The sequence below is a fragment of the Perna viridis genome, chromosome 13 (genome assembly GCF_037379345.1).
Source record: "Perna viridis isolate PV_CMFRI_1.1 ecotype Kerala chromosome 13, ASM3737934v1, whole genome shotgun sequence".
NCBI classification, from domain to species: Eukaryota; Metazoa; Mollusca; class Bivalvia; order Mytilida; family Mytilidae; genus Perna; species Perna viridis.
Genome location: NC_142457.1, coordinates 15,206,286 through 15,220,199, shown reverse-complemented (window position 1 = coordinate 15,220,199; position 13,914 = coordinate 15,206,286). Strand labels below are relative to the sequence as shown.

Here is a 13,914-nt window from a genome sequence, read left to right as displayed (position 1 = left end):
CTTTTGGTTATCCTCAAGTGGTTGATTTCAAATTTGGTTAAGTCGAAGACCTTTCATTCTTGAAGATACCCTGTTTTGTGTAGTCATGAAGATACCCTGTTTTGTGTAGTCATGAAGATACCATGTTTTGTGTAGTCATGAAGATATCCTGTTTTGTGTATGTGCTTTCTTAGCTTTATGTTGTTAATGATGGTGTGTTAAATGTGTTTATATACGGTCCTGGAACTGCTGACAGATTGATCACTGACTGATCAATAACCAATGACCGGTGACCAATCTGATTGCAGCTTTGTTATGTAAAATGACACATGATCTGTTAAAAATAAAACAAATGTGAAATAAAAGTATAAACTGATGTTTAAATCCATTACATTATATAAATTTGTGTAAAATTGACAAAGAAAACAATGAAAACCGTAAAATACAGTGACCGGTTTAATGGATTGGTTTGACTGATCAAAAACAGATCAGTGATCAATGACAGATTGTAATTTTCATTGCACAGATTGGTTCAGGTTCAGTACTACTATATTGACAACAACACTGTGGTGAATGTTGAGAAGATAATGTATTTTTATTTTGCATCAAACTGTTTTTTTTTTTTTAAAATGATGTCTTTTTATACTAAAACTTGTGCATTTCCAGAGCCAGATTTTCCATTTGTGGAAGCATTAGCACCATACCAGCCATTACAGATGAGGGTAAGTTAGCCTATCTTTTAGATACTTTTCTATATATTGCTGAAGCCTAAGGTCAAGAAAAATATTTGTCTGTTTAAGGTTACATTAGAGGAAAAAAATAGGGTTGGTAGGTACAATAATTCTATTTTTTCAAAATTATTTATATATATCTTTATGGCTGGATTTCTGGACTAATATAGTGCCTTACTAAAATATGATTGTTTAGCAACATTTAATAATAGATTTTAATGGAATTTGTTATGGTAGTTGTGTAACCTTAAACAGACAAGGTTTTTTCTCTGGCTTAAATAAATAAGATACTGTCAATAACCTACTTATTTTTTATTTGTTTTTTGCCAATTTCTTGGACAAGAAAAAAAAAGCCACAATCAGTGGCAGATCAGATGTGAGGGACACGGACTGGTTGGAACAGCCCATCTTTGCTGGAAATTTTTTTAAAAATCAAATTTCAAATTGGTATTACTGGTCATTGTTGTAGGGTTCCTATTTCCCGTTGCCTGGGGCAAGTGAAATTTGGGTCTGGGAAAGTTAAGTACTTAGTTACACTTTCCTGTGGCAAGTTGAACTTCATATGCTGTAAGGATTTGTTTTGTTAGAAAAGCAATCATTGACTGTGGGAAAGTCAATTTTATATGGATTTTTCCCAAGGAAACCTCAATTTCTGAAAAATCCTAGAACACTACTGGTAAATGAAAATTATGTCTTCTACAGATAATTCTAGGTAAAGAAGGATAACTCACCATCTTTTCTATGCTTAATATTTTAATTCTAGGTTTGTTACAGTCCAATAGATACTTGCCTTAGTTTTGCCCAGGCTAACAAACTCATCAAGGATCTGAAGCCTTTACATCTTGTTGCAGCAGAGAGTTATACACAGCCACCTGTAACCATGCCTCATAAAACAGAATTTGTCATTAATTGGGTAAGGCTTTGAAATAGATTTATTGCTGATTTAATGTTGGACCTGCACATTTTTGGACTTTAAATTTGTCTGTTCGTCTGATTATCATTGCAATTATCTTGCATCCCAATGGATGGATTGATATCAGATTTGATGTGTGGCTTTATAGATGAAATGTATGTTGTAAGCAATTTTGGTTGCTTTTAGATATCAACTTTCCCCATGAGTTTGGATATGCTCAGCAGAAAACAATGCATGCATCTTCAAGTTGTACATCTTTATCAAAGAGTAATCAAGGGAACCAAGGTTATAGCGGTAATCAAAAGAATGTAATCCAGGGACTAAGACCAGACATGGAAAACAGACATACACAACAAAGAACATAAGTAACTAAAATCATACATACAAAGTAACAAAAGTAAATGAGCAACTCGGACTCCACTAAAAACTGGGAGCATGGACCAGGTGCACTGGTAGGGTAAGCGTCCTCTGCTTTTCTAGAAACATATCAATCATTTATCAATCCATTCATCCATCCATCATTCAATCAATTCAAACAACCAACCAACCATAAAGCCATTTATCTATAATATTATTGAAATGCAGTCAAAGTCACAGCATGAATTTTTGCTAAGGTACGTTTTGAGTAAACTGCCACACCTTATTATACCCCCTTCCTTTTCTTTTCTTCCTTCCTTCCTTCCGTCTTTCCTTCCGTAAATCTTAGTGTACCCATCTCTTATCCATTACTCCTCCTACGCCAATAATAGGAATATGATTTAAATGAAAAGAACAAAATCTTCATTGTATATTCCCATATTGTGCACCTCTTATTTTAGATATAGAATTACATGGTCATTTATGCGCAGTCGAACCTTGTTAAGTCCAAGTTGAAGGGACCATGCAAAAATGTTCAAGTTATCCGAGGTTCGACTAATCCGAGGTCGAGGATAAACCGGAAATACTAGTGGTTTGGTCCATGATTGTTTCTGTATTTACATCATTTGTTGTGCTTGTACATGTACATGTACTTCACTTTACATGGTACTTCGTAATGTCATGTGTTTCATATTGGAAGATATTTTTTTGTATGTTTTTGTATATCATGTTTGAAATACTGAACGGCACCAAGTGTTTTAGTGAATTTTTAAAAAAAAAATATTCTATATCAAAAACGTCATAGTTCATAACATGCTGCATTGTTTGATTCACAATCAGGAGTATCATCAAACCACATGCTTTACAATATTACCATAAAATTTCAAATTCACTAGCAAAACAAATGTAGTTGTTGAAATACCCTTACTATCATCTGTTTGATGTTTCATTATATAGTCAGATACCATTACAATTCATCTGTATTGTTTTCTTTTTTAATTTCAAAATATCAAAATATCTGATATTACTGTTAGTGTAAATTCCGTCATGTTACTAATAATTTAATAATTTGTTTCTTTTAAAAACACGCGCAATTTTTAATTAATTAAATAAACAAATCAAACTATAAAGAGTGTCAACAAATTAATTTTAAAAGCCATGCTAATTGTTGTTAAAACACACTTCGATCATGGTTTGTAATAAAGCAATTAGTTTTCCGACTAATTAGTTGACTTTCGAGACATCAGGGTTAATTAACCGTGAAGTCCTTTCGAGGGGACTGATTGATTACCTCGAGCTATCCGAGAGTTTGAGTCATCCAAGGTAAAATTGTATTGGAGTAAGGGAAGTTTTGCTGGTACTTTGTAATTAGTTAGAGTTATCTGAGATTTCGACTAATCAGAGTTCAACACATCAAGGTTCGACTGTATATGAGTACATGGTATATCTAGTACTGGTTGCTTTCCTGTCCACTGAATGGAATTAAATAAAACTTTCACAGAATCTTTATTCCATAATCCCATTGTGTACCTCCTATGTTAGTTTGGGTTTCACAGTAGAAAAACATAGACTTCTTCATTTATGAAATTGGAGTATAGGAATATACATTTACCTGTCACTCCTTCTGCACCACTGAATGGAATTTAATGAAACTTTCACAGAATTAAACATTCCCATTGTGTACAAAATTACATTTTGATTTAATTTCAAATCAATTTGCTGGTTTCACATTAGCAAAATATGGACTTTATCACTTATAAATACGAGGATATTGGGGTACCTATCTCTTATTTGTTACTCCTTGTAATCCGTTGAATTGAATTGAATTTAATGAAACTTTTAAAGAATATTTACTTCATTTTCCCATTGTGTACCCCTATTTTATAATTTAAACTGAGTTTCACATTGCAAAATCTTGACTTTAACATTTATGTATTGAGGACATAGGAGGTACTAATTTCCTACTGATATATCCTTCCACATTTTTTTATGGAATTTCATGAACTTTCATGGAATCTGAATTACATAATGTGTTGTGTACCTCCTATTTAGATTTGAATGTCAAAATCTGCTTGTTATCAAATGTTTGTTTGTTTGTTTGTTGGGGTTTAACGTCCGAGCAGCAATATTTCAGCTATATTCAGACGATGAACATGAAATGGATGATAAAATGAACATGAAATGAAAAAAAAAAAAGGATGGGACACAAGGACAATAGGGTCGACAAATTTTGATTGCCACTGGAAAAAGGGGGGGATGGGTAAGGTCGGGCAATTTAGCCTCCTGTGGCGGAGCGCAAAGGTTCCTACTCCTATCGAATACCACAGCAGGGTTCTTTAACGTGGGAGGAACGTGGCGTCTTTCCCAACACGGTGCACCACTATGGTTTGCGGTCAGGTTTTCCGTATTATAGCCTGACAACCCCAGCATGTAACACGCCAGGGGTGCCCCATTCCACCACCTGGGGCACACATCCCAGTTGCTCTGTGGGCAGAGCGCCTAGCCCCCGGCTAGGTTTCTGAGCACTGTTTAGTCGCCTTATACGACAAGCTTAGCGCTGCTGCAGGCCTATTCTTTTAACACCCGGACCTGCACGGGGTTTGTTATCAAATGAGGGAGTAGGGGTATACTAGTTTATTTTTAACTTTTCCACAATTTTCATTCTGAACAGATTTATTCTATTCTAATACTCAGTTAAATTCAGAACTGTATCATGCTTGAATGGTGTGCCCATAATTGCCCTTACTGTGTCATTTTAAACTGCATTCTATGAAGCACTAAATTTTGTTTTGCAGGAGCCACCTCCATTAACATACAAGAGAGGAGAAGTGATTACATTACCTATAAAGAGGCAATTTGAAACTATTGAATTAACCCCAGAGGTATGACTAAATTACTTCATGAAACAATTAACATTTTCGAAACCATTAACTTGTGTGACACTTTAATTATATCCCTTGCTTAAAAGCTTGGCAGTATATAGTGTTCACTCATCACATTTTCATATCCAAATCTATTTATAAACTGCTTGAAGTCAAACTTAAAGGGATTTTGTAATGCCATAATGCACTTAAGTAGCTGTCTTTGTCAGAATCATGCAAAATCTGAAAAATGTGATACACCCCAAAAAAGGCTACATATTTTTATTTTTGTAATTAGGTTGTATATTATGAAATGAGTAATTATTCATTCCTATCTGTCTGCTCTTAGGAGATAATCAACATTGAAAATCCAGTAGATTCTATTGTATTTTAGTGTCATTTACAGAGTTATCTCCCTTAATTTTGAAATCTACAGTGCATTATATATATTTTTTATCTCCTAGCACAGGTTTTATGAAAAACCAAATGTTAATTTCTGTTTACTAAAGCATTTTACACAAAATATCAAAAATAAAAATATGTAGGCTTTCCAACTACGTATCACATTTTGCATGATTCTTAGCTGAAGTGCTACTTAATATTTTGTTTTTGATTGGAATGTATTTTGGGGTTTCCAGTAAAAATGTACCATTTACTTGGATAGATGGTATAGGTTCCAGGCTTGTCCTGTTTGTATTTACAACTTCCGATTATATAAGCAGTTTGATAGAGTTTATTCATTGCACCTAGCCAAAGAACTTCTGATAAAGGATAATACAGACACTGTGAAGTCAGCCTCATATCTTGGCCTACACTTAGAGATTGATGATAAAGGAAAACTGTTGACCGAACTATACAATAATCGTAATGACTTTTCATTCCATGTTTTCAATGTTGTCAACTTTCCTTTCATCTGTGGCAACATCCTTTCAGCACATGCGTATGGAGTTACATTACAACTCATACATTATGCCAGAGCTTGCCTTTACTACACAGACTTTTTGTATCACACTGAACTCTTACAATTAGACTTCTAGAACAGTGTTTTGTTGCTACAAGACTGATGTCATCACTACAGAAGTTTTATAGTTTTCAACATGAACTCATGGATCATTATGTTGTATCATTTGCACCATAAAAACTGATTTGCTCAACTTATAGTTTTCTTTTCCTCTTTTGTCTACCCTGCACTTGACTTTTTATGACCAACTCGACAGTAGTTTATAGGAAAACAGAGGATGCTTACCCTACCAGTACACCTGGTCCATGCTCCCAGTTTTTAGTGGAGGTCTACCAGTACTTGCTCATTTACTTTTGTTACTTTGTATGTGTTATTTTAGTTACTTTTGGTTCTATGTTGTGTGTGTCTGTTTTCCATGTCTGGTCTTTGTCCCTGGACTATATTCTTTTGATTTCCCCTAGAATCTTGGTTCCCTAGAATACCCATAAATTTGGTAGTCAATATGTATAGTTCCTTACAATCACAGTAGAAATTTTAGTAGCTCACACCATAAGTAAGTGGGCCACTGCTGATTTCAAACCCTAGTACCACAAAGTGCCTTAAAACTAATGAAAGGGGGTTAGTATTGGAGGTTGCTACTGAAAACATTAAGGAATTAGGGGCTGAAATGGGCCATTTCAAATCTTGCAAACTCTTATGTTGTGTCAAATACTAGTATCCTGTCTCAATAAAAAATAAAAAGCTGTATCAAGTTTGAATGGTGTGTCCATTATTTCTCCTGCTGTTCAGGGTTCAACCTATTGAAAAGTATTAAGCTGCACCATGCAAAGCATTTTATTTACTTTAATTTATTTTGCAGCTTGCAGCATCATTAGAACCTCAGGAAGTAAGAACTGGTTATAATATCTCTATGGTGACTGGAACTTTGTGTTGTCATGACAACAAATATGTACTTAATGTGAGTGGAGCCATTACATTCACTTTTGATGTTTCATGGCATGTAAAATAGTTGTTCATTGAAGCTTCAGTGAAATAATATGTGACAGGGCAATGCTTTTACATGCCAGTGAGGGATAAAAAATGAACATTTAATTTTTATAATTACATTTGATATGTTTCTTTCAACTGTATCAAAGTGATCATGATGGTGAACAAGGTTCAAGGATTTTTATTGCATAGAAAATAGGCAATACACTGCGATCACTTAAAGAAGTCCAGGAAATGTGGGCATGGCTTTTATGAATAGCCAAAAATGTATTTCATCCACTAATGAAACTTCATTTTTACAACAGATTTTCCAATGAGATAAGCGTTTTACAATGGTATGCATGGTGTAGTAAATGTAATTAAAATGAAATGGAATTTCCACTTTTTAAAAAAGCTAAGTATGCACTGTATTTTTCTGAATATTTCAAAATCTTGATATATGAGGGTATTTTTTATTAACAGGTCAATATTCTGTGGAAAATGTGCATAAACTTATGTTTTGTTTTAAACAGTCTCTGAACCAATCTGTGCAACTATTTGACTGATCGATTACCTGACTGACTGATTGATCACTGATGGATCGATAACCAATGACCTGTGACTCATCTGTTCTCTGTTTCGTTTTGGACAGATGATTGGTTCATGTCAATTTTATAATTTCCATTTGAACAAATCCAATATAAAACTATATTAAATTCATCTTGAAATTCAAGCCTCTTTTTGTATTTTGTGAAAATTTAACAAATGTAAAATAAAAGATAATTGATATTTAAATCTATTGCATTTTGTAAATATGTGTGAAAATTGGCAAACGAAAGAACAAAATCTGTTAAATAGATGTACTGATCAGTGGTTATGTGATGCAGTCATTGGTTTAATAGATTGGTTGGACATATTGATGACTGGTCCGACACAGATTGGTTATCAAAGACAGATCACAGTTGTAGTTGCACAGATACTGTATAAATCTTTTCTGCTGGCTCCTGAAAATCAGATCTGGATATAGTTTCTTATGTTTCTGTTTTGTCTTTTTTATTAATCTTATTTCTTTTCTTTCATAATGAATATTATTAAGGGTAAGTGTTTGTAAGAATCAGGCAAATTTGGAAAAATCAGAAACATGCATGTCTATACCCCACCGATCTGACAATGTAATATCACTCATGGATACGTTCTCTTTTTGAAAAGACCATTATTTTTTCAATAGAATCTTAGGAGAATGAGGTTTTTGACAGAATTATCTGCTCTTGAAATGTTCATTTTATGAGCGTTTCAATGAAATTGTAATTCATTGAGCCAGTATGATATGGAAAATCTTGTCTATTTTCCTTGATTCTGATTGTGCCAATAGTCAAATTACACTATTAAAATGATGGTTTTTTTCATACCATGTTTCACCTACTGTCTGATTCTTACAGGGACTAAAACTAAATTTGTTTAACTTTTCCAGAAATTACCAGATGACAAACCACCAGGAAAGAAAAGAAAAGCTGATGATACATTTATACGACAGCGACAAAAATCTTATCTCTGGGGAAATGTAAATATACAGTCATTTGTGGACACATTGAATAAGGTAATGTAAATCTGAGCCTTGTTTTTTTTTTTTTAAATTATGGAGGTATATCTAAGGTAAGGGATGTAACTCTTGAAATCAGTGATATGTTTGTATCATATTCAATTTCACCAAAGTCTATCAAGCTTTCATTTGAAACAGAATGAAAATCAGTCTCAGTTATTTTGATGCTTATATGAAATTGATACAAAATTTTAATACAAACATTCCAACGGTTTGTAAGAGTTGTGTCCCTTACCATTGGTCTACCTCCTTAAATAAAGATTTTATTCAAATCCCTCATCAACTCCAAGTGTAGCAGGATTCTATTTCCGTACTTAAAGGTAGATTTCTCATACACCACGGATAATCTTATTTAGTATTTTTGCAAAATCATATACTTTTTTCAATGTCAGAGCTATTACTGATGTTATGATGTAGGGACTTTATATTTAAATCGTTATAAAGAGTAATCATTGGAACCAAAATTCTGGAAGAAATCAAAAGGATGTAATCCAGGGACAAAGAGCAGACATGGAAAACAGACTAAAAATCTCTATTTCGTCAACAAAAATTGCTGCCACTCAGAAGAACAGAAACGATATTGGTATGTCCCATCCACCCACAGTACGTAGTTGTTAACAAAGAAGACCTTAAAGTTTTTGACTTTAAAGCAACCTTTATTGTTGTCATTCTTTGGCATTCTGTTTTTTTTTATTTTTTATACCATTTGTTGAAATCACCATGATTCGTGATAATGATCATGATTCCAGTGATTTTGTTCTTTGTTTAAAACCCTAAATTTAACAGCCGCAATCCTTTATTTTGGGGAAATTCTTGCCGTATTTTTAACAAATTGTGAAAATATGGTACGGTGGATAGAAACATGTCATATGCAGATCCAGAATCAATACCCAAATGACAAATACATGCTCCCAATATTTATTAGGTTACGACTTGCCCAAAATAAACATTCCCCAGAAGTAAACAAAGTACCGGGCTGAGAAATCACATCTCGAGGAACATTTCACCAGCTTCTTTACCCGGGTTTCAAAAAATATCCCTGACAATTGGGAATTTTCCTCTCGTTGGGAAAAATATTTTTCAACATTGTGGGAAAAGTCTCCAGGGGAAACAGCCAATATTTGGCTGCATTAAAAGGGTTACAAAATCACTGATTCTTGATAATATCAAAGTTGCTCTATCAAAACTTCCTTGCATTTTTTTTTCATTTTTTTTCAAATTTGTGATTAGAAACTGCAAATGATAAAATAAATGCAATAAAATGCATATGATAATGGAATGTTTTCATTGCAGCAAGGATTTGTGGATATCAAAGTAGAAGATACTGGTGAGAATGAAACTATCATAGATCTTGTGAGTATGGGTGATAAATTAAGGAACTTGTGAGTATGGGTGATAATTGAATAGTTCTGCTAAGTATGTAGATACATTGTAGGTCTGGTGGGTATTGGTGATACATTTTAGATCTGGTGAGTATGGGTGATATTGACTTCAACATTTTAAATTTCACAGTAAGATTTAATGTTAAGTAGTACTCCAGCTAAGAATCATGCAAAATGTGATACATGGTTGGAAAGCCTACATATTTTTATTTTTGATATTTTGTTTAAAATGCTTTAGTAAACAAAAATTAACATTTGGTTTTTCATATAACCCGTGCTCTTAGGAGATAAAAATTGTATAGAATGCACTGTAGAATTCGAAAGTAAGGGAGATAACTTGGTAAATGACACTCAAATACAATAGAATCTATTGGATTTTCAATTTTGATTAACTCCTAAGAGCAGGCGGATTTGAATGAATAATTACACATTTCATAGTATGAACCCATAAAACAACTTAATTACAAAAATAAAGATATGTAGCCTTTTTTGGAGTATATCACATTTTCCAGATTTTGCATGATTCTTACAAAGACAGCTACTTAAATTCTCATTATGAAGCACTTGTACTAGGTCAGTCATATTATTTGGTATGTATTCACTCAAGTATTACTGTATCACAATTCTGTGCCTGTTTCATGTGTAACCCCCTGCAGTCATGGTCTACTGACTGAAATTTCTTTTTAAGATTTTATTGTTAAGTTTTCTGATTAGATGAGTTAAACATCAATCTCATGTACTTGGTAAACTGTATTTTGAGAATAGTCACATTAGCATCACTTTTTCATAGTTCTATATCTCTTTCATGCATATGCCCCCACAGTAACAGTCTATTGACTTCAATTTTATGTTTCTGAAACATCACTTTGTTACTGTTCCATATATGCAAACTATAAACTATACCTGAGGAATTTGTCCACTTAGGTGATATCAAATGGTTTATAGATTTTATGATTTGTCAATGATATATAAAATTAGTAACAATGTCACCATCAATCAAGTTTCAAATAACAGTTTCAATCTGCGATAGGTATGACATATCTCCTTGATAACAGTTAATTAATTTCCCACCATGACTAAGGAGATTTACTTAAGGATTGAATGCTTCAATTTTAGCACATGTGTACGTAGGTCATGTGAGCTATTACCATCACTTGACAATTTTTCCAGACATCATCTCCTCTGAAAGTACTGTATGGATTTGGATGAAACTTCGCATGATTTTTCCTTTGGGTATCCTGCACGAAGTTTAGGCTTCGATTTTTGTTCTGTTGAAAAACATGGTCAAAAAATAGAACATAAGGATCAAAGAACAGTTGTTTGCATATTTCTTCAATGTTGGAGTAATTGTCCTTTTTGGACGCTTTTTTGCTGTTTTTGATATTATTATTTTCAAAAATCTCCTCCTAAAAATTACTGTACAGATTTCAATGAAAGTTGGTATGATTGTCCCTTAGGGTATTCTGCATAAAATGACCATTTTGATCCGTAAAAAAACATGGCCACCATTACTAAAAATAGAACAGATGTCAAACTACAGTTTTGAGTGTATATCTTCAAAACTGTTAGGTTTACCCGACTTTAATTTTGACTAGGTAAAAGTGTTTTGCTTGATGAGATCTGTCTGTGGTCAAATTTCGGTGAAAGTCTGTTGACCTATCTTGGAGTAATTGCCCTTGGTGGAGTTAATTGCCCTTTTGGATGTTTTTTGTTGCTATTTTTGATGTTTTGACTTTAGAAAAATTTTTTCCTGATACTATATAGAATTCGATCAAAGTTGGCATGATTGTTTCTGAGGGTATCCTGCTAGGATGTGTTTAAACACACAATAAACAAATACTCTCAGATTGCATTTAAACACACTATAAACAAACGCTCTTAGCATGCGTTTTAACTCATGATACACATACATAGTATGTGTTTAAAGGTACAGATATACAAACGATGAAATATAATTATATTAACAAATATTAATTAAGAAAGTAAAAACCGTAAATATAACTAATGAAAATACAAAAAAATAATAGCAGAAAATATGAAAATAACAGTTGAATAAAGAAAGTAATGAATGATAAATAATGCATGAATGCTGAAATGGGAAATGTGAACTTTTCAAAGAGTTTAGGCCGGAACAGCGAATACATATAGGAAGTATTGCAGAGAAATTGAGTTTTTTTTATTATCTTAAATTATTTAAACATGTTGAATTGATTTAACTTCTATTTTGCAGCCAAACGATGACACTTTGATACAGATAGAACCAGACAATACTCATATTATATGTAATGGAGAAGAAGCTGTCAGGGTCAAGATACGGGACGCTTTGTTAAAATCATTAAAGAAAATATAAATAAATTGTTATGTAATGTTTATTTCATCTTAGCTTAGAGTACTGGGCATATAAATAATCTCTGGCGTCGAATTCACAAAAAGTCATAAGGGTAAAGTTGATCGTAAGTAATGACGTTTCAATCTGAAATAGCATTGTGACGTTATAATTTAGAACCAATATCACACTTACGACTTTTTGTGAATTCGATGCTTTGGTCTTTTTTTCTGCCCTTACTCCCTTCATTCATTGTGTCATTTCACGTCAAGTTTTAATCTGACTTTCAGAATAGTTTCACTTCATTTGTATTGCAGCCTTTTACAGATTTCTTTATGGTATGGATGTTGCCAATCATTGAAAACCGTGTGGTGACCTGTAGATGTTTCATTGGTTGGCTTTTGGTGGATGACTGTCTCATTGGCAATCAGTTTTATATTTGGATTAGGTCACTTCTAGTTTTGGACATTTCTTAGGCCCTGAACAATGTATTATTAGGTCAACAGCTGACACAATTGCCATCAATTGGTATCTTTTATTGTTGCAGGTGATGTACATGTCTGGTAACTCCCTCCTTATATTTACTGACACTAATCTCCCATGCATCCCTTTATTGTTATTTCTGTTGTTTCGTACTCTTTGTTGTGTATGTCAGTTTTCCCTCTTTCGTCTTATCCATCATTAAGCATCACTACAGAAGCTTTATGGTTGTCATCATTAAATTGTGGATCAGTGTGGTGTATCTATTTGCACTATGAGAACAGGTTTTTCCAATGTGTCATAGTTTTCCTGTTTCTTTTGTCTACCCTGGACTTGACTCTTTATGAAAAACTCGGTGGGTGTTTCTAGAAAAGCAGAGGGCGCTTACCCTACCAGTTCACCTGGTCCATGCTCTCAGTTTTTAGTGGAGTCCGAGTTGCGCATTTACTCTTGTTGCTTTGTACGTTATTTTATGTTCTTTACTTTTTGATTTCTGTATCTTTTTTCCATGTCTGGTCTTTGTCCATGGATTACATTCTTTTGATTTCCGCTAGAATCTTGATTACTCTTATAATGTCACTAATCTTGGGACTCAGTACTGCTCCATTAACCATTCCTATTTCTTCATCCTGCGTTAAAAACTTTATTTTAGCGACTGTGAGATTTTTTGTCGTCCAAATCGATGCCGTAAGCGAATTTATGTACAACAATAATACTAAATATAAGAAAGGAATGCTAATTTATTTATAGAAAAATCAAGGTTAGTTTGCCGTACCTTATCACAATATTTTCTTCAGTTTTTTTTTCGAGTTGTCATTTATTTTTATGACCTTGAATTAAAATTTGATGAATTCAGGAATGGCTTTGTTTATTGTCATTGATGTTGATGGTAATATTTAAAATTGAAATGTATACGCCATGTACATGTACTAGATATAGATTTTCAGCAGTGAAAGATGATGTTCTGATCATGGAAGAATTTGAAATGAAAATATATACTTAAGTTATAATGGCTTGGCTTATATTGAAAACATGTTTCAATTTATACTTAGAAAAACGTTTACGTTTGCAAAATATATAACAACGATACATACTAAAAAGATCTGGTGTCTAGTTGAATTAGTTTTATATAGGCAGTAATCAGTAAGTCAAAAGTGCTTGTTCGGTACTTGTTGAATAATGGTTACAACAAAATTACCGAACAAGAATCCGATCCATAATTAAGTCAAGTTCAAAACAAATCTGGCAAAGTAGATAATACACCACCGAAGCAGCTTGTCCCACAATGTTCCTGACTTAATACAGGCATTTCAAATGAAATGGTAAGTAAAATCTAGGTCTTACAGTGTGCTAAACCT

At 33.2% G+C, this 13,914-nt stretch overlaps 1 protein-coding gene across 2 annotated transcripts in view; it reads left to right on the top strand.

Moving 5' to 3' along the window:
• Nucleotides 1–12,105, top strand: part of LOC148599714 (integrator complex subunit 9-like) — a 37,857-nt gene extending 25,752 nt beyond the window's left edge. Inside the window, exons 15-21 of one of the 2 annotated variants that reach the window (XM_088557906.1) lie at nucleotides 646–701; nucleotides 1,474–1,623; nucleotides 4,776–4,862; nucleotides 6,662–6,760; nucleotides 8,240–8,365; nucleotides 9,662–9,721; nucleotides 11,981–12,105. In XM_088557906.1, the coding sequence (XP_088414032.1) occupies nucleotides 646–701; nucleotides 1,474–1,623; nucleotides 4,776–4,862; nucleotides 6,662–6,760; nucleotides 8,240–8,365; nucleotides 9,662–9,721; nucleotides 11,981–12,100 (698 nt within the window). In that variant the 3' untranslated portion in view covers nucleotides 12,101–12,105. Of the gene's footprint in view, nucleotides 1–645; nucleotides 702–1,473; nucleotides 1,624–4,775; nucleotides 4,863–6,661; nucleotides 6,761–7,094; nucleotides 7,188–8,239; nucleotides 8,366–9,661; nucleotides 9,722–11,980 lie in introns of those variants that run through there. The other variant, XR_015917827.1, reaches the window with a different exon arrangement.
• Nucleotides 12,106–13,914: the final 1,809 nt, after the last annotated feature.